General features: G+C 44.4%; 2 protein-coding genes across 2 annotated transcripts in view; both read right to left on the bottom strand.

The window, feature by feature from the left end:
- Positions 1 to 553: 553 nt before the first annotated feature.
- Positions 554 to 27,270, bottom strand: part of LOC125722204 (stonustoxin subunit beta-like) — a 65,182-nt gene continuing 38,465 nt past the window's right edge. The window contains exon 3 of the mRNA XM_048998388.1: positions 554 to 1,514. Coding sequence (XP_048854345.1) covers positions 1,053 to 1,514 — 462 coding nt within the window. The 3' untranslated portion in view covers positions 554 to 1,052. The remainder of the gene's footprint in view (positions 1,515 to 27,270) is intronic.
- Positions 20,272 to 25,183, bottom strand: LOC125722180 (E3 ubiquitin/ISG15 ligase TRIM25-like). The gene is made up of 3 exons (XM_048998366.1): positions 24,593 to 25,183; positions 21,178 to 21,273; positions 20,272 to 20,605 (listed from the first exon to the last, which is right to left on the bottom strand). The coding sequence occupies exons 1-3, from the start codon at positions 25,181 to 25,183 to the stop codon at positions 20,345 to 20,347; spliced, it is 948 nt and encodes a 315-aa protein (XP_048854323.1). The 3' UTR covers positions 20,272 to 20,344.

Raw genomic sequence — 27,270 nt, 5'->3', positions numbered from 1 at the left:
AAATGGCCGAGGTGAACCTGAGGAGAGGTTTAGGAACCATATTGGTGTTCATCTATCCATCCAACAAGATATCAGTAACTTTTTGGAGAACATAAGAAATTCCTTTTAGTTTTTTTTTGTTTTACTCATAATTTGCACATGTTCTAATATTAAATTTTGTTTTTAATACTGAGAAAATATAAATTTACTACCCAGATAAATAGCTTTAAACATTTCCTATGACTCCCTAAGACTTTTGCACAGTATTGTATATATCTCAGGATTCCTAATGAAACCGGACTTATGTGATTTTTTTTCTGGTAATTGGTAATCACCTACACTACTTCATTGATGATCAGGTGCCTTTCTGTTGTTGTTGTACTAACGTGCCTTATTAAGATTGTATGTTATCTATGTTTACTTAGTTAATATATGATTAATTTGATTATATCATTATCTTTACTAAGTTACCTCAGGACCGCTGTAGGTTTTGAGTTAATAAACTGTCTGCCGTCTGCCGCCCCCTGCTGGCCAAAGCGTCGCCGCTGCGATATCAGGCTGCTGCGCTCAGTGAGCAGAGAGCGCGGATTAAGTCTGTTACTCAGTTACGTTCTGGGCAGCGCGGAACCGGGACATTAATGGGATAGAATAGGAAGCCTTTATTGTCAGTGTACAGGTAGCAAATACAATATATAGACCGAAATATAAAATATACATATAGAGGGGAGGGGAAAAGCTCCCCCCACTCATCAGGCTTAGATTTCATTACATTTTATTTTATTCAGAATCAGAATTCACTCCATTGGTACAACTGCATGTACTATGAATTTGTTTTGGCAGTTTTGGTGCATTTACAGACAGCATAGAACATAAGTCAGAGAAAAACAGTCATTTTGTATGTTTGTTCAGCTTACAGAACCCAATTACTTGTTTTATTAACATACATCACACTTCAGACAGAGTAAAAAGGGTTATACTGGTTATAAAGCAGAGATTTTACCTTTTAGCCACGGAGAAGCAGCGACATGTGAGACTCTGATACGGTAAAAATGATTCCTCCAGCACACAGTGAGCTATCCCAGCATGCACAGCGACACGGGGGAGTTTGGATAAACCCCAAACCCTGGATAGAGGGACTCAGTGAATGAGGAGGTGAATCTGTGCAGGGGGGTCAGTCCATCAGAGGAGACTCTGTAGAAGGACAGAGCACCAGCCCCCCAGTCCAGATACACTCCTACTCTGTGGGGACCTGAGGGCTTTATGGGTATGACAGTGTGTTTCTTATTGTGCCGGACAGAGTAACTGTAAGTATCACAGTACAGACACCATGACTTGTCATTGTCTCCAAGCCCACAGTCATAACTCCCTCCTTTCCTCCTGATCCCTTTATAAGTCACTCCTATCCAGGCTCCATTTCCACTCCACTCAGCCTCCCAGTAACAGCGGCCAGTCAGACTCTCTCTGCACAGAACTTGGCTCCAGCTGTCAAATCTCTCTGGATGATCAGGATATGGCTGCTCTGCCCCCCCTGTCACCTTCCTGTTCCCCCCTGACAGAGACACTTCTCTGTTTGCTGTGTTGGGGTCCAGCGTCAGCTGGCAGGAGCCTGTAGGCAAGAGGAAGAGCGATTGATCCCATGACGAAGCCCAGCATCTCCATCATTATCACTGTCACACCTCACACACTCACTCACACAGAACTCGCTCCAATACACACATTTTATTCCCAATATACTCATGTAGCCGCCCGAGTCTGCGGCGCTCCGGCTGCCCCCTGCGCTGTGAGACACGCCGCGCTGAGAGACTCGCTGGGGCCGAACTGCACTTTAGCCTGCGCTCTATTATTCTGTACGATACATAAAATATAAAAAGTCAAATATGTGAATTACCTCAGGAAATGTTGGTCGCCTGCGCGACGCCGGCGGGAAGACGCGCCGAAATGACGCGGGTGTTAAACTAATAGGCTTAATTACAGGTAAATAAAATTAGAAACAGCATTCATCAAACATATTAACCATAAAATTACACAACAAAGATTACCACTAAAAGTGAGTTTGTCTTTAGGTCACAATATGAACTTTTAATCCACTTTGGACACACACCTCTCTCCAGCAGCGCGCCGACACGACGCTCCCAACGCAGACGCATCTAGGCTGGTTCTCCGCAAAGCGCAGCACTCGCGTATTACACCGCGTATGCGTACATGGAAACGTTCATATTTCTCTGGTCAAGCTGTGTACTTTACACATGCACACGTGCCCTATTTAAGTATTATTAGTAGTAATTCTGATATTCCCTGCACACGTACCACAGCCGCGAGGTCTGTGTATGTTTCCCTACGTTTTACAAATTCAGAGCGGCAGTTCACGGGGCTGCCAACTTTGATCAACTGGCTGGCGTGAGATTTTCAATTTGGGACAAGTCTGCACACATATACATACGCATTTATATGTATGTAACAGTTTTATTACCTTGCAAATTGGCTGTAGGGTTTGCAAACTACCCCAATCCTCATCAAAATCATCTATGTTGGCGTTTAAAGACAAATTTGGAATGCGGCAGGCGGTCGTCCGCGGAGGAGTAAAATGCATCATAAAAGTCTATACAAACACGTCCGCTTATACGTGCGCGGAGAGGTACCTGTCTGGCCGCCACGTTTTCTGTGTTGATTCCGGCTTCGTCTGCGCACTTACATGAGGATAACAAGACGCATGCGCGACGTGCAGTGCCACCAGAAATTGGCGTGGCAGTATGGTCACGTTTTGTCACGGAACATTGTCTTTACTAACGGTACAGATAGTATTAAAGTAGCATCTGATTTTTTTAAGAATGAGTGTCCAGAAGAGCTGTATATTTTCACAGACAAGAAAAAAATATTCCGAACACTATTGTGTCCTCCGTTGTACAGCGTCTTCAAAATTTAATGGCAGTATAAGTTTCTAAGAAAGCAGTGTCATGCGTACAAGGTACAATGAAATTCTAACCTGAAATTCTTACTTACCTACTTTCATAAGCAGCATTATTTTTCATACAGTTCCATCCAGCCATCGATTTTTCTGTCACTTATCTAATATATAACATATATTCTATTTGTGTGTGTGTATATATATATATCCATCCATTCATTTTCCAAACCGCTTATCCTACTAGGTCGCGGGGAGTCTGGAGCCTATCCCAGAAGCAATGGGCACGAGGCAGGGAACAACCCAGGACGGGGGGCCAGCCCATCACAGGGCACACTCACATGCACACCTACTGAATGGGCAATTTAGTAACTCCAATTAGCTTCAGCATGTCTTTGGACTGGGGGGGGGAAACCGGAGTACCCAGAGGAAACCCCACGACGACATGGGGAGAACATGCAAACTCCACACACATGTAACCCAGGCGGAGACTCGAACCCAGGTCCCAGCGGTGTGAGGCAACAGTGCTAACCACTGCACCACCATGCCATCCTTAATTTTTAATTAAGAATTAAAAATGAGTTTATTGGGTCCTAATTTGGTACTAAACACCTGTTTTGTTTTATAGAGAGTCCACCCCATAGCCTGCCAGACACATTCAGTAAACTGATTATGTTATTAATGATCGTATTGTGCTAATTTTGCTCAGTAAGCAATGTGCAAAATTAACTAATGTGCAAAGCTAATTAATGTCTATCATTATTTGAGATTGTTATGTTTATTACTTATTGCTGCTCACAATGATCCGCCTGATATTTTGACCAAGCAATGGACACAAATAAAATAGTGAGTTTAATATTGATTCTACAACAGCTATTAATAAAAGTGAGTTTGTCTTTAGATCACAATATGAACGTCTTTTAATCCACTTTGGACACACACCTCTCTCCAGCAGCGCGCCAATGCGACGCTCCCAACGTGGATGCATCTAGGCTGGTATATAATGTAGTATATATTATATATAATCTCTCAGGTTATATATAATATATAATCTCTGGGTCTGCCCCCAGGCCTCCTCCCCGTTGGACATGCCTTGAAACACCTCCCCAGGGCGCCGTCCAAGAGGTATCCTAGAACCATCAACTGACTCCTTTCAATGCGGAGAAGCAGCGACTCTACTTTGAGCCCGGATGTCTGAGCTCCTCGCCCTCTCTAAGGCTGAGCCCAGACACCCTGCTGAGGAAACTCATTTCTGCTGCTTGTACAGTATTCACAATCTCATTTATTCGGTCATCACCCAGAGCTCATAACCATAAGTGAGGGTAGGAACGTCGATCAACTGGTAAATTAAAAGCTTCACCTTCCAGCTCAGTTCCCTCTTTTTCCAAATTGCTGCACCGTGAACAACCCCCCGAGATCAAAGTCAAAGCCAAATTGAACTTTATTGTCATCTCCACCATATATAAGTATACAGAGAGATGAAATGGCAAAGCTCAGGGCCCACAGTGTAAGCATAAACTTAGTCCAATATAGAGATCAAGACAAGACAATGTGCAAAGGACTTACAGGACAGTGCAACTGAGGAAGAGGAGTAGATTGTGCAATATACAGTAATGTGCAATACTGGACAATGTGCAATATTGTTAGAACTATATTAAATATATGATGTTTTTTCTGCAGTCAGTTAGACCTGAATTCACCATCATGTACGCTGTAACAGCCTGAGTTCACAGTGTAAACAGTGTATGATAATAGTAGTAACAGCAGTAACACGCCTAACATTTCTAACAGCTGAAAATAGGAATAGAAGCAGAATAATGGGGCAGACAGAGAATAATGGGGATTCTTATTATTGCCCCCATGTCAGAGTGACAAAGTGTTAAGTGCAGTGCAGTGCTTAAGGGTCAGTCTGTGGCCTTTAGTTGTGGGTTACGGGGGGGTTGAGGCAGTGAGGAGGCAGAGTGAGGGATCCTGGGAGGCAGCATGGTGTTGAGGAGCCTGACAGCCTGGGGGTAAAAACTGCCACGCAGCCTGGCAGATCCGGCTCTGATGCTGCAGTATCTTCTCTCAGGTGGCTGGAGTGTGAAATGACCATGTGAGGGATGTGATGGGTCCTGCACAATGCTGCAGGCCTTGCGGACACTGCGTTTGCAAAAAGCGGCTTGTAGGGAAGGGAGAGGCATCCCATAATGTTCTCTGCTGTTTTCACTGCTCTCTGCAGGAATTTGCGGTCAGATTTGTTGCAGCTGCCACACCAGATGGTGATGCAGTTAGTCAGAACACTGCCGATGGTGCCTCTATAGAACATGGTGAGGATGGGATGGGGAAGGTTTGCTTATTTCAGCCACCTCAGGAAGTTTAGTCTTTGCTGGGCTTTCTTGAATAAGGAGCTGGTGTTATTTGTCCATGTAAATTCCTCAGTTATGTCCACACCGAGGAACTTGGTTCTCCTTACAATCTCCACAGCAGTACCGTTGATGCTGAGTGGGGTGTGGGCAGGACGTGTCCTTCTGAAGTCCACAATCATCTCTTTTGCCTTGTCAGCGTTGACAGATAGATTGTAGTCTCTGCACCTTGTGGACAGACTTTCCACCTCTTCTCTGTATGCTGATTCATCTTCTCTGTTTATCAGTCCCACCACAGTTGTATCATCCACAAACTTGATGATGATGGTGTTGGACGTGTTGCAGCCCATACATACTGACTGGGGCGTCTGTCAGGAAATCCAAGATCCAGCCGCAGAGAGTGGTGTTCAAGCTTAACCCCCTCAGTTTTTGAGGGACATATTGAAGGTAGGGGCGGCATGGTGGTGCAGTGGTTAGCACTGTCGCCTCACACCTCTGGGACCCGGGTTCGAGTCTCCGCCTGGGTCACATGTGTGCGGAGTTTGCATGTTCTCCCCGTGTCGTCGTGGGGTTTCCTCCGGGTACTCCGGTTTCCCCCCACAGTCCAAAAACATGCTGAGGCTAATTGGAGTTGCTGAATTGCCCGTAGGTGTGCATGTGTGAGTGAATGGTGTGTGAGTGTGCCCTGCGATGGGCTGGCCCCCCATCCTGGGTTGTTCCCTGCCTCGTGCCCATTGATTCCGGGATAGGCTCCGGACCCCCCGCGACCCAATAGGATAAGCGGTTTGGAAAATGGATGGATGGATATTGAAGGTAGAGCTGAAGTCTATGAATAACATCCTGACATCTGTGACTCTCTTACCCAGATGTGTCAGGGAAAGGTGACGGGCAGAGGCTACGGTGTCCTCAGTAGACCTGTTGGACCGGTATGCAGATCAGAGAGGGTCTAGAGAGGTGGGAAGATTGGTCTTTATGTATTACTGCCATGACCAGCCTTTCCAAGCACTTCATGATGATTGACATGAGTGCTACTGGGCAGTAGTCATTCAGGCCTGTCACTGATGGCTTCTACAGCACTGGGATGATGGCGGTTAATTTGAAGCATGCTGGGACAGACCACTGGCTTAAAGAGGTGCATTCTGTGAGGACCCCAGCCATGTGGTCAGTGCATTCTCTCAGCACTCAGCCAAGTATGTTGTCAGCTCCTGCTGCCTTGCGTGGGTTGACTCTGGATAGAGTACTTCTCACATCAGCTGTGGTCAGACAAAGTAGCTTCTCACTTGGGGGGTGGGGGGGGAGGGTGTCGGCTTATTCTGTACAAAACAGTTGTTTAGCTCATCTGGAAGGGAGACATCACCGCCATTGATGTATAGGATGGGCTCGTAGATCGTGATTGGCTGAATTCCCTGCCATATACGGCGTGTCTTTGGTGCATTTAAAGTGTACATTGATCCTCTGTGCATGTGCCTGATTGGCTATCCTCATAGCTCGGGACAGGTTGTCTGTGGGCGTCCTGAGGGCAGCCTTGTCTTTAGATCTGAAAGCTGGATTTCTGATTCTTAGTTATGTGAGCACTTCCCTCATCATCCAGGGCCTTTGGTCGGCTCTCGTGGTCATCGATCACAAAGTTTATATACTCCTCCAGGTTGATGGCGTCACCATTTATAGCAGCCTCCTTAAAAATGTCCCAGTCAGTAGATCCAAAGCAGCCTTGGAGAGCTGAGACGGCACCAGCTGGCCACACTCTTACTGACTGGTTTGTTGTGCTTCAGCAGGGATTTATACACAGGAACCATGATCACAGTGACATGGTCTGAGTAGCCGAGGTGGGGGGGGGGGGCCTTGTAGGCCTCACAAACGTTTGTGTAAACATTGTCCAGACAGATTCTCCCTCTAGCTGGGATGTTCATATATTGGAAGAATTTGGGGAAAACTGGCTTCAGATTTGCCTGATTGAAATCTCCAGCAATGATGAAAAAAGCAATTTTTTTAATTTTTTTTTTTTTTTTTTTTAAAGCAATTTATTGCTGCACACATCTCAGTTAAACCAACTGGGACGTCACAAAGTTCACGATCCACATCAGTTATTCCCGTGATGTTTGAGAAGAAATCAAAAATTTTGGATCAAGACTCCTGACATACAAATTATTAAAGAACTCAGTGCAGAATTTGGCTATTTTCTTGATGTCATCTGCAACATTTCCATAAATCCTCGCCCGCATAATGCAGTTGTTCCTGACTTGCTGACTTTCCAGCCTAAAGACATAGGCTGAGTTCTGTTCACCTTGTTCAAGCCATTTTTACCACAATCTAACAAAGGCTCCTTCTGCCTTATGTTTATATATAATCATACAATTTATTCTGTAAGTCACCTCCTACATTATTTTCTGTATCAGTAAGACAAATGACTGGTTTGCAGGTTAAAGCAGTAAATCTCATTTATAATTTTCTTTTCTTCATCTCTTCCGATTCGAGCCAAGTCACTACTAAACCTTCTGACAAATTTTGCTACATCATGTTATTATTGCAATACTTTTTTCTGTATTGGGTCTGTTCCAGTGTAAGTCAGTTAATTATTCTATGTTTAAAATAGCTAATTTATTTCTCAAGATTGAACTGTTTAATATCCCGTTTGAAGATATTTTATATCCAGTAGACGATGACAAAGATTGCATGTTCTCCCCATGTCGTCGTGGGGTTTCCTCCGGGTACTCCGGTTTGCCCCCACAGTCCAAAGACACGCTGAGGCTAATTAGAGTTGCTAAATTGCCCATAGGTGTGCATGTGAGAGTGAATGGTGTGTGAGTGTGCCCTGCGATGGGCTGGCCCCCCGTCCTGGGTTTGTTCCCTGCCTCGTGCCCATTGCTTCCGGGATAGGCTCCGGACCCCCCGCGACCCAAGCGGTTTGGAAAATGGATGGATAGATGGATAGACGATGACAATATGGATATATGGATGTCAATGGCTCAGTGGTCAGAAAATGGTGAAGCTATAATGTTTGTTTAAATATTTCCTAATTCATTAGAAAAAAGCCAAAAATCAGTTTGTGACTGATTTGAAAGGTCCAACACATTTGGTTGGAAAATCTCTTGTTTAATCTCTTCCATCGTTTTTTCTTTTTTCAGAGCCTGTCATCATGACTATGTATAGTTATTGCCGTTACTGGATGATAAATCCAGACAGTAGTAAATCTGCATATAGTTCACACTACACGGTAAACAAAACAGGTCGGCTTGCAGCTCTAATCAAAGCGTGTTCTTCAGAGTGCCATCTTGACTCCCTCCTCCTTCTACATTTAATGCCACAACCACATGCTCACAAGTGAGACTGGAAACGAAGGAACCGACCAAGATGGTTTTCTCGCACTGCCCCCCGGTGGACATGACCTTCAATCCTCCAGATAGATGTAAACTACGCACGCAAGTGTAGTCGTGTCGTGTGAAGTCATGGCCCTAAAGCACAGACTTAGGAGATGTTCAGTGTCACAGCCAGTTTGGGTAAGACTGCAGGTGCCGTCTTAGGACAATATTAAAGAATCTGAAAAAAGTACACTCAGCGAATACACAAAAAGAGCAAACATGAAGGAAGGACTTCAGGGGGAACAAAGTGCATCAAAGCCCACAGCTACTCTCGCTCTCATCTGACTCCAGTTGTGTGTCACCTACACACTGGGTCAGACAATGTGTTTAATACATTAAACTGATCTTTACTGAATATCAAGCCTTTGGTTGAAAAATCTTTATTAATGACTGATTGTATTATCAGGATAAACCTTGATTTTTATGCGTTAAACTGAAATGGGGTCAAATGAAAACTATGCAGCAGCCCTGATCAAACCAGCTACTCCTACTTGCCCTTTATCAGTGAGACTAGAGCACTTAGGGAAGGAGGTGGAGCCGCCGCCTTATTTAATGGGTTTGAATTATTTTTACAAGTCAGGCACTACTTTCTGTCAGAAGGGTAATTATGAATCTGAATGAACAGAAATTACATGTGGAGTTCCTCAAGGGTCCGTTATTGGCAGTGGGCAGTGGTGGCTTAATGGTTGTTGGATTGAATCCCCGACCAGCAAGGCACTGCTGAGGGACCCTAAGCAAAACACTGCTCTCAGGGCGCTGAATTAGCTGCCCCTTGCTATGTCACGATGTCACATATGGGTTAAATGCAGAGGACACATTTCGGTGTTGTACACTGTGTGCTGTGGTGTGTCAACACTGATCACCAATTAGAATTATAATCCTCACTGAGCCTCTTTGTTCAACATCTACATGCTTCCATTTGCTCAGATTACGGAACACTATAAAATCTCTGGAACACTTAAGGCCATGTTGTTAGTAATTAAAAAAAAAATCACAACAAATAATAATCCATTGTTATGCATTATAATCATGGCTTTAAATATTTATCAAAAGGCATAACACATAATAGGCATACTTATTATGCATAATGAATGATGTATGAAGCTCTCATCTTTAGTGCCCTATAAATACCTTCATAATGCATTATAATGATCAGTATAAGCATTAAGGATGCTTTGTATTACATTATGAAGGTATCTATAGTGCCTTATAGTTGAGTGTGTCATAAAGCATTGATAAAGCGTTATAATGGTGGATATAATGTGTTATGCTGTTTTATAAATATTTATAGCTGTGTTTAGAATGCTTTATGAGTGCAGTATAATTAAGCAATAACATATAAGAAGATACTCCGCTATATCATGGCTGTGATTCGGTCAAAGGCACAAGGCTACAGGCCACCACAAAAAAAAAAAAAATAGTTCTCATAACATCAGTGCAAGTGGGAGGGGCCATCGTGTCCAAACCGTCCGCCTGGATACCTGGATAATTCAGTCAATCACCAATATAGTTTTGTCTAATATTTCCGGTGGCAGCAGTAAAACAACTAGCCAGCTTATTATCGGAGTAACTTTGCATTGTAAATGAAAACCATGCCACGGGTCTGATAAATAAAATATTATGGCACTTGAGTGGCAAAGAGATCATGAGGCAGATTGCAAAGTTCAGTTATTGGCATCTTTAATAGTGCGACTGTTAAAAGGACAGTTGGCAGCTTATAAAACTTATTCTGGAACAGAAAAGAATAAATCCCACAAAACGGAATACATATGAACCTTTACTTTCACTGTCACCTATGTTCATTTTCTAAACTGGTGGAAACACAGGCAGGTTCTGAAAAGGCATCAAGTGACAACCAGCCCAGCACCGGCTCCATGTTGGTGGAAATGAGGCATCAGTACAGTGTTCCCAGGTCCAGCCCAAGGTCTGCTTAAGATCCACCCAACGGAAGCTGAAACCAGCCCAATAAGAGAGAGAGAGAAGGATTTCTCTCTAAACCAGATACGGAAAAGCTTGTTCATGTGTTTATTTCCAGCAGGCTAGACTATTGAAATGGTGTCTTTGCAGGTCTTAGTAATAAATCAGTCAGACAGCTGCAGCTCATCCAGGATGCTGACACCAGAGTCCTCACTAACACCAAGGAAGTAGAGCATATCACACAGGTCCTTAATCACTGCACTGGCTTCCTGAGCATCACAGGATTGGTTTTTAAATATTATTACTTGTCTATGTAGCGCCCCCGTCGGCCCTCTATGGGGTCGTACACTGCATTAACACTAACCGGGGGGCCCTGGTTTCGTTCGTCCTCTCCTTTCCTTATGCGTTGCGATCTAATCAGAGCCTGTGCTAAGCCAGCATAGGCTAAGTTCGGTGCAATCTTCTTCTCCGCAATACACAATGACGCAGTTAACTTTAAAACATTTACTAAATTACACTAATCGACACTAAACATAATACATTCAAACATATTCAAAAACAACAACAAATATACAATAACCCTCAGTCCGGTAGTCCATCAAACACTTAAATATGAAGAAAATTAAAGCAAAAGATCGTGGCAGGCCTGGTTGATGCTTGAGTCCGTAGTGACCACAAACGGAAAAATGGCCGCTTCACTCTGAAGAGCAAAAACAAAATAAATAAAATAATATGCCTACCAGTCCACCCAATTTCAGGCGTGCTCCAAATCCTGGAGTAAGCAATATTTTTCTTTCGTCCCACAGTCTTTCCCTCCTGTAGGGCGAATTTATTCTCCCTCTCCGAAGCGCTGTGCTGGTGATTCGCCGCTGTCCGCAGCTTATGGCGAGCCCCTCGCAAGACGAGCAGTCCTGCGACTCCCGCTCTAGCCGGCTTCTCTCTCTTCACTGGGTACGCTGTTGTTTCTTACCGCTCCACGGCTTGAAAACAGTCGCTCACAAGACGAGCAGTCTTTTCCGCTTCTCTCTTCCCCGCCAGCGTCTCCTCTTTCCCGCCAGCGTCTCCTGCTCCCGCCAGCGTCTCCTGCTCCCGCCAGCGTCTCCTGCTCCCGCCCCTTTTCCCGATTGGTGGACATAACAGTACCCAATTAAAGTAAACGGAAACAGAATACAAAACAACCTATGCGGTGCCCGCATCAGCGCAGCACATATATCATGTTCCATTCATACTCCGCAGAACAAACCAAAAAAAAAGAATCGAACCCCGGATTACACTCTCCCCCCCCTTTTTAATGGTCTTCATGTCCCTATGAGACCTCAATAGCCTATATCTCACTAAACCAGTTTCACATAATCTTAACTACTACCCCCCTATGAACTATGGTCAATGGTTGGTCTCTGGGGTTTCCAGCTTCATCATAGGTCAATCTAATGACCGGCTTAATGGTTCGTTTGGAAACCGGGTTCACAACTGAACAAGGTAAATGCTCATCCTCACCCTCAGCCTCCACTTCTTCAGTTTCTTCTACAGAGCCCTCTACCTCTACAGCTGTCCTCTCTACCTCATCTCCCATACTTGTTTCTACACTGAACTCATTGTTATCCTCTACAGTTTCCACAGGCTTCACAATTCTTTTTTCAAACTCCGGTTTGGGGTGTTGCTTGCATCTTACATTCCTCCAACATGGCTCAACCTCATCCTCCGACTCACTAGTCTCCCCAGCCAAGAAACCCTGCGTACTCTGATGTTCTGAGTCTCGCTTTCCCTCCAACTCATCCTTCTGCTGGTTACGAGTCCGAGGCCCTCGCCCTAGAAACTCGACATCCTTTTCATCAGGCATTCTAACCATGTACCCAATAGGCAGCAAGTGGTCTCGGTGAATAGTCTGCACTTTCCCCATGCCACTCTCTGGCTTTATCCGATACACAGGAATATCAGGGATCTTCTCCACTACCACATAAGGCGACGGATTCCACCGGCTATGCAGTTTTCTTTTGCCTCTCAACCCCAAGTTTTCCATAAGCACCCTATCACCCTTTTCTACAACCTGATGGCGCAACACTTTATCATGTGCCCTCTTATTCCTTAAATGCACTTTGGTAGCAGCCTTGGCAGCCAACTGAAAAGCACTCTGCAGATCCTTCTTTAACTCCTCCACATAGTGAGAATGACTCTGCCCCCTATGTCCATATGATCCAAAACACACATCGACCGGCAGCCTGGCTTCTCGACCAAACATCAGATAGTAGGGAGAAAACCCTGTGGCATCATTCGTTGTGCTATTATAAGCATGCACAAGTTGATTCACATGTTGACTCCAGTGCCTTCTATGAGCTAATGTCAATGTCCCTAACATTGATAGCAAAGTTCGGTTAAAACGCTCAGGCTGCGGATCCCCCTGTGGGTGGTATGGTGTTGTTCGTGACTTACGAATCCCCAAAGATCTCAACAGCTCCCGAATCACTCTACTTTCAAAGTCACGACCTTGATCTGAGTGAATTCGTGCCGGCAGCCCGTAGTGCACGAAAAACTTTTCCACCAATACCTTAGCCACTGTGATAGCCTTCTGATTTTTGGTGGGATAAGCCTGAGCATAGCGGCTAAAGTGATCAGTGACAACTAATATGTTAGCAAACCCCTTTGCATCAGGATCAAGTGATAGAAAATCAATGCAGACTAACTCCATGGGACCACCTGAAACGATCTGATGTAGGGGAGCTGCACGGGTGTAAGGGCTCTTCCAGGCAACACATCTCCCACAATTTTTTATATATTGTTCTACCGTCTGGGCCAGTTTTGGCCAGTAGAACCGATTCCTGACTAAATCCACAGTTCTGTCTATACCCAAATGTCCCATGTCATCATGTAATGCCCGGACCACAAGCATTCTGAACTTTTCAGGCAATAACAGCTGACACATCTCTTTCCCAGACACAGTCTGAGTGACTCTAAATAATAGACCATCCTTTACCTTCAACCTTCCCCTTTCACGCTTAAAAAGTAAAATCTCTGGATGAGCTTTGTTTAAATCGGAAGGCCACTGACCTGTACTCACAAACTCCTCTACCACCCTCAGAACACCATCCTCCAATTGGGCCTTCTTAAGGTCCTCTTGTGTAAACTGTTCTAGCTGGCCTAAGTCAAGATGGGTGGCACAGGAATAAAGGTTGGGAACACCCTCTCCCGGAATTCCCAACTTCTCTGCCAAACAAACAGGATTCTCAGGTAACTTGCGTACCTCCACATGGTCACAAATAGCTTTTACCTCACCCCTGGAAAGATTCCTCCAAGACCTGTCCTCTTCCCCTGCCCCATTTCGAGACAGCAAATCGGCATCCGTATTTCCCTTTCCCGGGCGGTACTTTATTTCGAAATCATATGTGGCGAGGGCAGCTAACCATCTATGACCAGTAGCATTAAGTTTTGCTGTGGTCAAAACATAAGTAAGTGGGTTGTTATCAGTCATTACTGTGAATCTCACACCATACAGGTAATCGTGGAACTTATCCACAACTGCCCACTTCAGTGCCAAGAATTCCAGCTGATGGATATGGTATCTTTTCTCAGCTGCATTCAGCCCTCTGCTGGCAAAAGCAACCGGCCTCAGTCCTCCAGGGTACTCCTGATTCAACACTGCCCCTAACCCATTTAGGCTGGCATCTATATGCAACACGTATGGTTTTCTGGGGTCTGCAAAAGCAAGTACAGGCGCGTGAGTAAGGCGGGAAATCGCCTCTTGGAATGCCTGAGTACAACCATCGGTCCATCTGACACCAAATGGCTCTGACTCCTTGTAGTAGGACTTGTCACACATAGCTTTTTGCTTTCTTCCCATTTGTGTGGGAGGATACCCCTTAGTGAGGTCTGTTAAAGGTTTAATGATGGAGGAGTAGTTTGCGATAAATCTGCGGTAATAGCCGCAAAAACCCAAAAACGACCTCAGCGTTTTTAGATCGGTTGGTTGTGGCCATGAGGTGACAGCCTCCACTTTTGCAGGGTCAGTAGCAATACCATCCGCGGAGACTATATGCCCCACATACCTAACTTTAGGTTGGCAGAACTGACACTTATCCAATGAGATTTTCAATCCTACCTCCTCTAAACGGTCCAACACCTTCAGAAGCCTCTCCTCATGCTCCTCCAAAGTTGCTCCAAACACTATTAAATCATCCAAGTACACCAAAACCTGGAGAAGGTTCATGTCCCCTACAGCCTTTTCCATCAATCTTTGGAATGTCGCCGGGGCTCCCGTGACCCCCTGTGGCATCCGCTCGAATTGGTAAAACCCTAAGGGACAGATGAACGCAGTCTTCTCCTTATCCTCTTCCGCCATGGCTATTTGGTAGTAGCCACTGCGAAGGTCTAACACTGAAAACCACCGGCTCCCTGCCAGACAATCCAGTGCGTCTTCAATACGAGGAGTAGTGTACTGGTCCGGTATTGTCTTACGGTTAAGAGTTCTATAATCGACACACATCCGTACACTGCCATTCTTTTTCCTGGCTATCACTATAGGTGACGCATAAGGGCTCCGTGATTCTTTAATTATCCCTGCCCCCAAGAGGTCGGTCAGATGCCTACGTACGTCTTCAATGTCAGCAGGGGCCAAACGTCGGGACCTCTCTCGAAAAGGTCGGGAATCCGATAAGCGAATTTGATGGGTTACACCACTTGCTAGCCCAACCTCCCATTCCTGTACAGAAAACACCTGCCGTCTTTCAGACAACTTTAATCTAAGCCTCTCTTTCCATTCAGAAGGAATGGGAGAGTCTCCAAAATCAATAAGATTGGGATCCATTTCTCTCAAACCCTTTGCTCTGACAGGAGAAGCAGCTATATCTGCTTCATGCACTATTCCCAATGGTGTACCTTCCGGTATCGTAACCTCCTTCTTGGTTTCATTCTGCAGTAGAACCGAGAAACTACTTCCCTTTACAGCCGAAACTGGGGCAACAATGGGTTGCAGAAGTATTCCTTGAGGCAAAGGTATGGAATCACAAGCCTCAGTCAACAGCAAGCCCTTGGACACTGGTTGACAAAAATCTAGGTGGCACAATGCACAACAACTCTCTTGAGGTGGTATAGCTAACGGACCGGGCCCCGTCCATCTCACTTGCCCTATCACATCATCTGAACCACGCAACGCAGGGGCACATGCATCAGTCGTACCGGTGGCCCTCAAAACACGCGTCAACACTGCACCCTGTGCTCCCTGACACAAAGAAGTGAGCCTCTGAAACAAACTGGCGTTAGTCCCTAAGATTACTGGAGTCTGATCTGGGGTAATTGGACCCGGGCAAATCAGTGCCAGAACAGACAATGTCTCAGGAGCACCTGTAAACTCTTTTGGGAACTGAACCTCCACCACCACATAGCCTTTGTATGGATAACTGGCTTCACTAAGGCCCCATATGGCTAAACCAGATACAGGGTGGATGGGGACATTAGACAAGTACCGTGCATACCACTTCTCAAAGATAATAGTTACCTGTGACCCACTATCCAACAGTGCTGCACACGAATGACCATTGATCCTAAGCTGCACTGTAGATACAGGCCCTACTAAACCTTTTGGCACAGAATTTACTGACTTGAACTGTATGGCTTGTTTTTTTACAGAACAATGCAATGCCTCGTTCCCAGATTCTCGGTCACTATTACTATGTTTCTCCCTGGCTCTACGCAGTGAAGCTATCAGTTTTTTTATGACTTCCTTATCATTTTCTGGATACATGCACTTTCTAGCTATATGCCCGTTTCCTCCACAACGGTAACAGAAACGGTCAGCTTCTTTCATGCCATATGTCTTGTAAGAAGATGGTGAACTGCCTTCGGTTGAAATCGGTTTCACAGCACTAGCCAAAACCGATCGTCCCCCGTCCTCTTCTAATGTCCTTACTTTCTGTTTAAGCCTACTAACTCTCTTCTGCAGTGCAGCAACATCTGACCTGTCCTTATCCACAGATAATGGTTCCAAAGGTAAAATTTGTGTTTCCACAGCATCCCTAGTAGCATTAGGATTGCTGCTCATTGCTATTACTTTAGCCTTCAAGGCCTTTAGATCAGCCTTTAACTCCTGCATCTCAAATCCTGACACAACAGAATCCTCTTGAGCTCCAACATTACGAACCCTAACACTTACTCGCTGCCGTGACTTTTCATACTCTTCCTCTTCTCGAATCTCGGTAAGTAAGTCAATAAAAGCAGGGGGGTTATTCCTCCTCTCTTTGAGGCGCAATTGTAATAACAGCAAATCAGCGCCCACTGCTCCTCTGAGTAACTGCTCTACCCTTACCCTATCCATATCCCTTACCAATATTCCTCCTTTCTTTACCACTTTTGCCAGGAAAGGTTCCAGTCTCCTAAGATAATCTGATAATTTCTCACCAGATTTTTGTTGCATAAGACGGAACGCAAAATACAAATCCTCGCCAGATTCTGGTGACCCAAAAGCACTGTTTATAGCTTCCAGGTATTCTTCGGGCTTGGCTTCAGGTTTACTGAATCTCAGAACCCTGATAATCTCTAAAGCAGGGCCCCTCAAACTTTCCAGTATTCTACGCCTCTTTTCTCTATCAGGACAATCACTCTCCTCTACCATCAAAGTTGCCTGCTCCAGCCAATACTCCAAGGGTTCCTCCCCTGCAGGAGTGGGAGTGATGCCTGAAAAAACCCTGAGGCGGCGGTAACCCTGACCCTCAGACTGACCCTTATAAACCTGTTTTAACAACTCTCCCATTACTTCAAAAAGTGACTCCTCGCTGTCCCTTTTAGAACTACTGGCAGCACAATAGCTCCGTAAATCAGCCACCGTTTTCCCTTCAGTCATTAAAAGGTCCTTCAATTTTTCTGTGAACCCACTTGGAGCCATAGGAGCCGGGTTAGCCACTACGATTTTCCACACTTGGGCTCCATCAATATATTTAACTTCCCTGGGGGCAGTCGAGAGGTCTATCTCCTCCGAGCATTCGCACAGGACTATCAGGCAATCGGCCTCTTTACTGTACGTCTTACCTCTCACTCTCACGCGTCCGCAACCCTGAACGGCTTGAAGTACTTCCTCAATTTGCCGACTGGTAACTTCCTCGTCTACTCCAACCACTAAGAAGGCATGGTTAGCCTCAAGACCTTCCCCCTGACACCAACGAACAAGCTCGCCCTGAAACGTTAAATATAACTGGGACTCCATTTGACAAACGCCTGGCAATTTTCTAAAACAGAAGAAGACCGCACCTAACTATCAGTTAATTTTAGTAAACGCAACGCAGATCCCAGCGGTGCCTCCAATTTATGTAGCGCCCCCGTCGGCCCTCTATGGGGTCGTACACTGCATTAACACTAACCGGGGGGCCCTGGTTTCGTTCGTCCTCTCCTTTCCTTATGCGTTGCGATCTAATCAGAGCCTGTGCTAAGCCAGCATAGGCTAAGTTCGGTGCAATCTTCTTCTCCGCAATACACAATGACGCAGTTAACTTTAAAACATTTACTAAATTACACTAATCGACACTAAACATAATACATTCAAACATATTCAAAAACAACAACAAATATACAATAACCCTCAGTCCGGTAGTCCATCAAACACTTAAATATGAAGAAAATTAAAGCAAAAGATCGTGGCAGGCCTGGTTGATGCTTGAGTCCGTAGTGACCACAAACGGAAAAATGGCCGCTTCACTCTGAAGAGCAAAAACAAAATAAATAAAATAATATGCCTACCAGTCCACCCAATTTCAGGCGTGCTCCAAATCCTGGAGTAAGCAATATTTTTCTTTCGTCCCACAGTCTTTCCCTCCTGTAGGGCGAATTTATTCTCCCTCTCCGAAGCGCTGTGCTGGTGATTCGCCGCTGTCCGCAGCTTATGGCGAGCCCCTCGCAAGACGAGCAGTCCTGCGACTCCCGCTCCAGCCGGCTTCTCTCTCTTCACTGGGTACGCTGTTGTTTCTTACCGCTCCACGGCTTGAAAACAGTCGCTCACAAGACGAGCAGTCTTTTCCGCTTCTCTCTTCCCCGCCAGCGTCTCCTCTTTCCCGCCAGCGTCTCCTGCTCCCGCCAGCGTCTCCTGCTCCCGCCAGCGTCTCCTGCTCCCGCCCCTCTTCCCGATTGGTGGACATAACAGTACCCAATTAAAGTAAACGGAAACAGAATACAAAACAACCTATGCGGTGCCCGCATCAGCGCAGCACATATATCATGTTCCATTCATACTCCGCAGAACAAACCAAAAAAAAAGAATCGAACCCCGGATTACATCTACAAGGCACTAAATGGCACTAACTTCCTTGAACCTTGTGAAGCATCCAGACCCCTGAAACTTTACTCAGTGTCCCAGAATGAAGACCAAACAGGCTGAAGCAGCTTTTAGTCTCTATGCTCCCTGTCTGTGGAACAAGCTTCCTGAAGACCTGAGGTCTGCTAACACTGTCAGCTCATTATAATCAGGGCTTAAAACGTTACTGTTGCTGCTTTGTTTCAATAAATTAAATCAGCAGGAGTTTAGTCATACGCTGCCTCTACAATGTCACTTCTTTTTAGTTAACTGTTTATTTGTGTTTTGGGCTTTTAGACTTTTTAAAATTGTTTTTTAAATTGACAATGAACGTGTTTGTAAGTCCCACACCAAAGTTCCGAAGTACCGAAAAAGTACCACAGCTGCAATGATGCTTTTGGTACTGGAACTTCTGGTACTGGTACTCGACTGGAAGTTAATGGAAAAGGGAAAGAACCAAAAGTACCGAACCTGGTGCAGTGGAAAAGCACCCTGAATAAACTTGCCTTACTTAGCAATGGGATTCAAAGTCCACCGAAATAAAAAGCTCATGTAAATGTGAAAGACCAGGAGGCAGCGGAAGAGAGAAAGAGAAGCTCCACTAGCAGTAGAAAATGAAACACAATAAAACACAATAAAACACACTCCACCTCATGCAGGGAGAGAGAAGCGTGTGTGTGAACAGACTCACAGTGTAAGAATTCTGCTCTGGTCCTGGGCACTAATACCAGTAGGACGGTGTCTTTGGTAACTAGAAGGAGACAGAGAGAAACAGGGATGTGAGTAAAAGGAATTTACTTGTGGGAGATGGACTTCACTCACTGTGGAGATAACAGCAGTGGGGTATTATCATTATGAGGGACAATAACAGGCATTTTAACAAACTGCAAATCATGGTAAGTTACACATAATACAGATTTTTGGTTTCTATAATGTAGAAGAAACATGTTTCATGTGATCTGGGTTTTGCAGCCAGTAGAATGTGAAGCTCTTTCACCAGTTATCACAAAGATTTAAACTTATTGTAAACAAACTGACTTGGTCACACAAATGTGAGGCTGACTGTACTGCATACTCTCTCTGCATGGTCCACATCAGGGGGGGCCAATCTTACCCGCAAAGTGCCAGTGTGTACGCAGGTCTTTGGGGTAACCTTTAGGTCAGCTGTTCAACCCCAGGTGTGAGACCCTTCAGCAAAAGCAGCTCTTTCTGGGTAAGATTGGCCAGCCCTGGTCTATATTAACATGAACAGACTAGAAAATGTATTAACCGGGTGATGGATCTCTGCCATTTTCATTCTGCTAACATTCTCCAGTTGATCTTTCAGTTCAGAAACCGCCTTCCTCTTATTCCCAAAATCAGATCTGGGACTGACAGAGATTCTGGGTCCAAATCCAGCTTCAGGAGTGACAGGAAGAGCCTGGCGCCTCTACAGACACACAGTCTGATTAAACAGCTTCATCAATACAAATGTGTATTGCAATCTAATTAACAGGACCATTAACATCTGACCAATGACAGACTAGTTGAAATACAAATGACAATATGCATCCATTTGAATACTCTGGTTTCCTTATTGCCAAAGTAGCTGTTCTGTTACCTGGAGGAAATGGATGTGATCTTCTGTGTGTGAAAGCTGCTCCAGCTCAGAGTGTCTCCTCTTCAGTTCATCGATCTCCTGCTTCAGTCTCTCCATGTCTCCTTCAGCCTGACTCACTGCAGCCTTCTCCTGATCTCTGATCAGCTTTGTCACCTCAGAGCGTCTTCTCTCAATGGAGCGGATCATCTCAGTGAAGATCCTCTCGCTGTCCTCCACTGCTGACTGTGCTGAGCTCTGTTGGTGACACAGGGAGCAGAGGACAGTAAATTACAATTGGCCCCTTTTGAGACTCCAGAGAGCCTCATTGTACAATAGAGATGTGAGCTGACAGGAGGTATAAAAACAGCACAGGACTGGGGTTTGGAGCATCACCATGCAGGACGCCTCAGGTACTGAAACCCAGCCAGCACTGATTGGAAATGATCACTCATTAAGCTCATACACTGTCAGCTGCAGGGATTTGGCAGAGACTGGTGGCTGTATGGGGCAGGTTGGTTGTCACCATTAGGTCTCAGTTTAATAGGTGACTTTTTTAGTGTTTATTTGCATTATGCTGGGTTATGAAAAGTTTCATTTTTCTCAAATAGGCATTTATGGTATTTTTTTAAATAAATAAGCTACTACTGCTGCAACACTTGGTTAAACTTTGTAATCCAGCAACTTTATCCCACTTACCCAGAATAACCCAGAGCAGCATTAATTTGATTAATCCGCACAAGTCTGTAAATCTGCAATCTGTTGAATCTGAGAGAAGATTCATTATGATCACAAGCCAGCTGTTATCTTCTCCTCAGGTTCATACTCACAGTGAATGAGGCCACAGCCTCTCTCTGCTCCTGCAGCTCCTTCTCTCTCATCTGATTTCTCTGCTGAAATTCCCTCTGTGTTTCACCCATTTGTTTCTATAGGTAGGAAACAAGACGACAAAACAAGTTTTTTTCATTAGCTGAGATCACATTCATTTATCATCCTGTCCAAGGTGGACCCCAGCCTTGGGCCCTATGCTGCCTGGGAAAAGCTCCAGGCACTCCCCCTGACCCTGACCGGGATTACCGGATAGGAGATAGATGGATGGATGGATGGATGGATAGATGGATGGATGATAGATGGATGGATGGATGGATGGATGGATGGATGGATGGATAGATGGATGGATGTTCATTAATGATTTATTGACTGTAGGTAGGATTCAATGGACATAGACCCTTTGGTCCTGTTTCCACCTGGTATTAACATGCGTCCTGGGTGATCCAATCACAAGTGGACAGCGCTAATTACCCAGGACGTATTGAAGATGCATTGAGATCCGATCACTCAAACCACATTGGGAGGTGGTCTGGGCTGCATATGGCCACATTCTTATAGCAATGTGAAGGCGAATGTGTCCTGGGCTGCACTGCAGGACCGGCTACTCAACTGGCGTCCTATTAGATTGATGTCAGATCGCATGTCAGTTGATAATGGGCCACTGTGTATAAACTGCACTGTGAACAACAATAATGCATCTTTTCTCCTGCGATACTGAAACCTCTGAATCTGCTGGGAAGTTGGTTTAATATTGGACTGTTTGACCCATTGATATGGAAACTGTGTCAAAGTCTGCATCACTGATGTTCCACGCAAATTCAGAAAGGAAAATGTGTAAAATGGGATTTATTAGATGTTTCAGAATTTGAACATATCATATATTTAATGTGCATGTTGGGGCACAGCCTGGTGCAGGCAGGGAAACAAGGTGAGGATCCACTTAAAAGCTCCAAGACAAAGGGAATTAAGGAGACTGAACCAAACTGGAAAGACACACAATAAAGGAACAATAAGGGGTCAAAACTCACCAGGGAAAAAGTAGCTAAGAAAATGACACGTAGACTAACAGAGGGAATAGGGCAGCTAGTGATGTTAAGCTTGACAATAAAAAAGCGATTCACTACATTCTGAAGCACAGCTTCAGTTTCCTTCGTTCCACCCTGAACACGTGACCATGGTCATCTGAAGCTTCATTCTGCACTCAACCATGTGACTGCTTTGGAAACTGAAAATGTGGCACAATCCTCATTACCGGTTTCAAACCTGGTGTACAGCACATATTTCGGCGTACACACACACTGCAGCGTAAGTTTTAATCATCATAATAATTTAATAATAATTCATTTTCAATAATTAATTTAATAATAATAATAATAATTATTATTAGTCATTATTGTGTCCAAGGTTCAGTTTAATTGTATGAATACATAATATCAGATTTGGGTGAGGGTATTACCCAATAATCTGTATAATTTTCCCAGTATAGAGACCAAGAAACAAATGATTGATGAGGCTTTGGTCAATATGCACAACCCTTCACCATAGTGGATAACGCAGGATTTAGGGAGGTTGTGGGGATCCTGGATCCAACAACAGTGCAGGGAAAACAGGCAACAAGTGCAGTAACTTATATTAATGAACACAAGACTAGGAAAACTCCCACAAACACTGAAAGTAAGAAACACACACAAGGAATTCAATACTTAGAAAGTACAGAAACATGTGGAACATAATAAAACAAGGCACAAGCTTCACAAGCAGAACAGAAAACTAATAAACACTGGGAAGAATAGAAAAGCAATAATTAAATGAAAGAGGTGAGGTTGGTTCCTGACCTGCCTCAAACCCATAACCAGCTGGTCCCAGCCTCTATGTCACACACTCATCCCATTGAGTCAAATGCAGCCATGTGGGGAAAAGGAAGAACACACTAGGGCCAAAGATGATGAGAAGACAAAGGGGATGGACAGCGATGGCTGCTGGCCACACGGGGAAGAGACACAAGGACAGGCACTGAGACAAAGCTTCATTATTTATGTCAAAGCTGCTCCACGCGTTATTAATATTAGTGAAATGTGCCGGTAAAAATGACATGAAGGTAAAATTAAAGCATGTAGGTAAGAATGTGTGTTCAGTAGCCTAGCAAATGGATGTGTGAATAGAAACATATAATAACAGTGTAATTGTTTATATAGTTTTATATTGGGCTGTCCGGGGGCTTGAATTCCTGGTTAGATATTCAGTCCCACTCCAGCCCTGACTACTTTTACTTCACATGTTCCAAGTCAGACATAATTCAGCATATCAGACAAAACAATGAACCTCTTTGTTAATATTTTCATAAATTTTGAGCTTCACTGGTTATCATTGAAAGCCAAAATATTATCTTATGGCAACCAACACAATGCATTAAAGGCTGAGCCCTTTAACCTTGAATAGAAAAGTATTAATCTACGTACATCTTAGTACCGAAAGACCTTTTTTAACATGTACATTTGTACTGTGTTGATGTAGGTAAGGTAAGGTAAGGTAAGGTAAGGTACGGAGGTAAGGAGCACACACTGAGTACAGTGCCTTACCGCACCCACCACACGACGAACCACCTCAGGGATGAGAACCTGAGTGCAGCCGTACAGTGGGTGACACATCAGCACCACACCAGTCCCAATGGAATAGTGTGAGTTTTATCCGGTGGCTGCAGTGCCAATCCTGCAAAACACCTCCTGATGCAGTATAAATATGCATGTGGATAATGTGAAAAGTTAAACTTTATTGTGAAAATAATATTTTATAATAATGATTGTCTAATGAAAATCGCAACATTATTACGAAACAATAAATTGTAAAATTTAAAAATTATACATAGAAGACAAATGTTATTATGAAATATAATTTAATGAAATTTATGAAATTTTATTAAATTATTTAAAAATAAAAGGATACATTATTGAAATATTGATCATTTTATTTATATTTTTTGATATACTTATTATTTTATTTTGAGTGTCATGGCGTCCCGTACAAACATCTTCGGCGGGCACGGCCTTACTGTACTGTGGCCCTAGTGAGTTCTTCTGTACTATGAAGGGTTACTGGCTTGTCGGGGTAACTTGTCGGATGTAAGGTACCACAGTTGAAATGGACTTCATATTCGTTTACTTACATTTTGCCCAGACTACCTTAAATCCGACAAGCTAGTAACCCCGCTAGTAAGACCGGACAAGTAGGTCATGACAACTTTACCGAACCAGACTTGATCTGAGTGTTTCGTAGCAATTACACGAACAAGTGTTAAGACAAAATCCATTTATTTAAAATTAACTTTTAGATAATAACAATAATTGATACTTTCACTGATCCCTTTGGAGAAATTGTTTTAGATAGAAAGGGGAAATTCTTTTAAATTAGCCTGACCTGTATCTCCACCCTTCCTGTAGCAGCTGAGACTGTATCATGGCCTCTGTGTTCATCCATCGTACAGAGATAACAGACACACTGCTGGTCAGTACGGCAGTAGACCTCCAGCGGTTTGTCATGGTGGGAACAGACCTTGTCCTTCAGATGGCCGGTGGCATCAATGAGCTTGTGCTGTTTTGCATGGTGGAGTTTGTTGTGAAGCTGCAGGTCAGTTTCACAGTAAGAGGCCAGACACACCAGGCAGGACTTGACAGCTTTGTGTTTTCTCCCAGTACAGACGTCACACTCCACATCTCCAGGTCCAGCATACTGGTCAGCAGGAGCAGCTGCTTGTAGTCCAGTCTTCTTCAGTTTCTCCACCACTTCAGCCAGCATGGTGTTTCTGCCCAGAACAGGTCTGGGTATGAAGGTCTGTCTGCACTGGGGGCAGCTGTAAACTCCAGCATGATCTTCCTGATCCCAGCAGCTCTTAATGCAGCTCATACAGTAACTATGTCCACAGGGAATAGTTACTGGATCCTTTAGTAGATCTAGACAGATTGCACAACTTAACTCATTTACATCCACTGCAACTCTGACTTCTGCCATTTTACCACGAACACTGATAGGATTCAGTCTCGTTTTCTCTCACAGTCGTCTGTGTGTGACAGTGGGAGGAACTTCCTGCTTCTCAGACTGCAGCAGGTGTGGTTTTGGACTGAGACCAGACTGAGAAGAGCAGACTGGGCAAACAGTGGAGCTGCAGTTTATGAACAAAATAGTACATTATACAAACTGTACCCAAAGCGAACATTTATTTATCTTTTATGAGAATAACAGTTACTGACATTGTTTTTCTGTAAACAAACTATAATCCTACTCTTTGATTTTGTGCAGTAGATAGAAATTAGGTATAAAGGTATAAGAGAGCAGATCTACTGAGAATGAATTTCTGTGTCGGTTTAGAATCACGTTTGGGATCATGTGGTTTCAGGTGAAACATGCAGGGATGTGCAATTATAGACAGACTGTGTCAGGATTAGACAGAACAAGCTTTGACAAGTGCTGTCAATGCACAGATTTGTCTTTTTACATTATTCTATATACAATATTCATGAAAATATATGTCATCTCTTCCTTTTCTTTCTGTGTGTTTGTGCAGGGAGTGTATTTATGTTAGGAAGGACAGTCAAGTTCAGAGTGATCATTTTAATCATCCAAAATAATTCCATACTCTAATAATGAAAATTGAACACTACTCTTATATTTAAGCCAAAAGTTAATGGACCAGCTTCAGCCATCCCCAGGAACAGAAAGATCATATATCAAAAAAGTATCCAACAAATTCCAATAACTGCAGTACAGGGTTATGGGACACACACATCACAGGAAGCACAGGGCACAAGGCAGAGACACCCTGGATGGGATGCCAGTCCATCACAGGGCAAACACTCACTCACATGCTGAGGACAATCAAGAGACACTAATTCACCAAACTGCATGATCGTGGACAGCATGAGGAAACCTGAGGAAACCCACAGGAACACGGGGAGAACATGCAAGCTGTACATGCAGAACCAGGACTGGGAACCACACCCACAAGCCTGGAGGTGTGAAGTGAGAGCAGCTGGTCTGAAGTCCTGAAGGGAGCTGTAGCGCCATTTCTTTGGAACAGTGTGGAGCCGTCCTGCATTACTGCTTATCCTGTACGGGGGGGTGGGGAGCCTGGAGCCTGTCCCAGGTGGCACAGGGCGGGGGACACAATGGACAGGATACTAGTTTATAGCAGAGCACAAACTCACACATACAGACGCACACTAAGGGCAGCTTAGAGATTCCAATCGGCTGATCGCAGTTTCATGTTCTCCAAAGTAGGAGGAGAAAGCCCACATTGGAAGAACATGCAGACTTCACACATACAGCAGGAGGGACAGGAAACAAGCCAAGAGACAGAGGTTACACCCCGAGACCCCACACCCCCCCACAATCACACATACTGTTAGGATTTATTTAACATTTATATTTTAATGCTACAAAATTATGACTGACTATGACTATTCCAGAACTGTGTTGGAATCTATGCTGACTGTAAGAATGTTACCTTACAGGATTTACCCGTTTCTGTGCCCTGTACCTACAGTAAGGAGGTGGGATCTCTGCTCCTTCAAAGCAGACAGACTTACTCACATATGATTACAGTTCTAGTACATAGCAGATACTGTTGCTGAAAGTGGTGAACAAGTGAGGCAAATATAACAATGCAAACATGCCGCTGTCAAGGTGCTGCCTGGGCACTAGTGCAGCTAGGCTGGTATTTCTGGGCTCCACAGACATCACTGGTGGTTGGTGTCGTGGTCACCGGGGTGAAAGACTCGTGCAGCAGGTGTTTCTCAGACAACAAACAGGGACTTACTGGGATCAGGATGGGAGGCTATGGAACCGGCAACACGTAAGGCACAACATCAGTGATCAAACTGGGGAACACAGGACCAGGAAGCACTTAAATGGAGGACTAATGATGGAAGAGACTGGAGACAGCTGGGAGTGTTTAACACGAGGGCTGGAACGAGACGTGAGACCAACAAGCAGCAAACATGGCCTGTTAGAACCACGTCAGGGAGGAGGCGGGACATTTAATTTCATTTTTATATAGTGCCTCACAGAGTCGTCCCAAGGCACTTTACATAGATGTGTAG

Source organism: Brienomyrus brachyistius, unplaced genomic scaffold, assembly GCF_023856365.1.
Source record: "Brienomyrus brachyistius isolate T26 unplaced genomic scaffold, BBRACH_0.4 scaffold37, whole genome shotgun sequence".
NCBI lineage: Eukaryota > Metazoa > Chordata > Actinopteri > Osteoglossiformes > Mormyridae > Brienomyrus > Brienomyrus brachyistius.
This window is presented reverse-complemented; position numbering and strand designations above follow the sequence as displayed.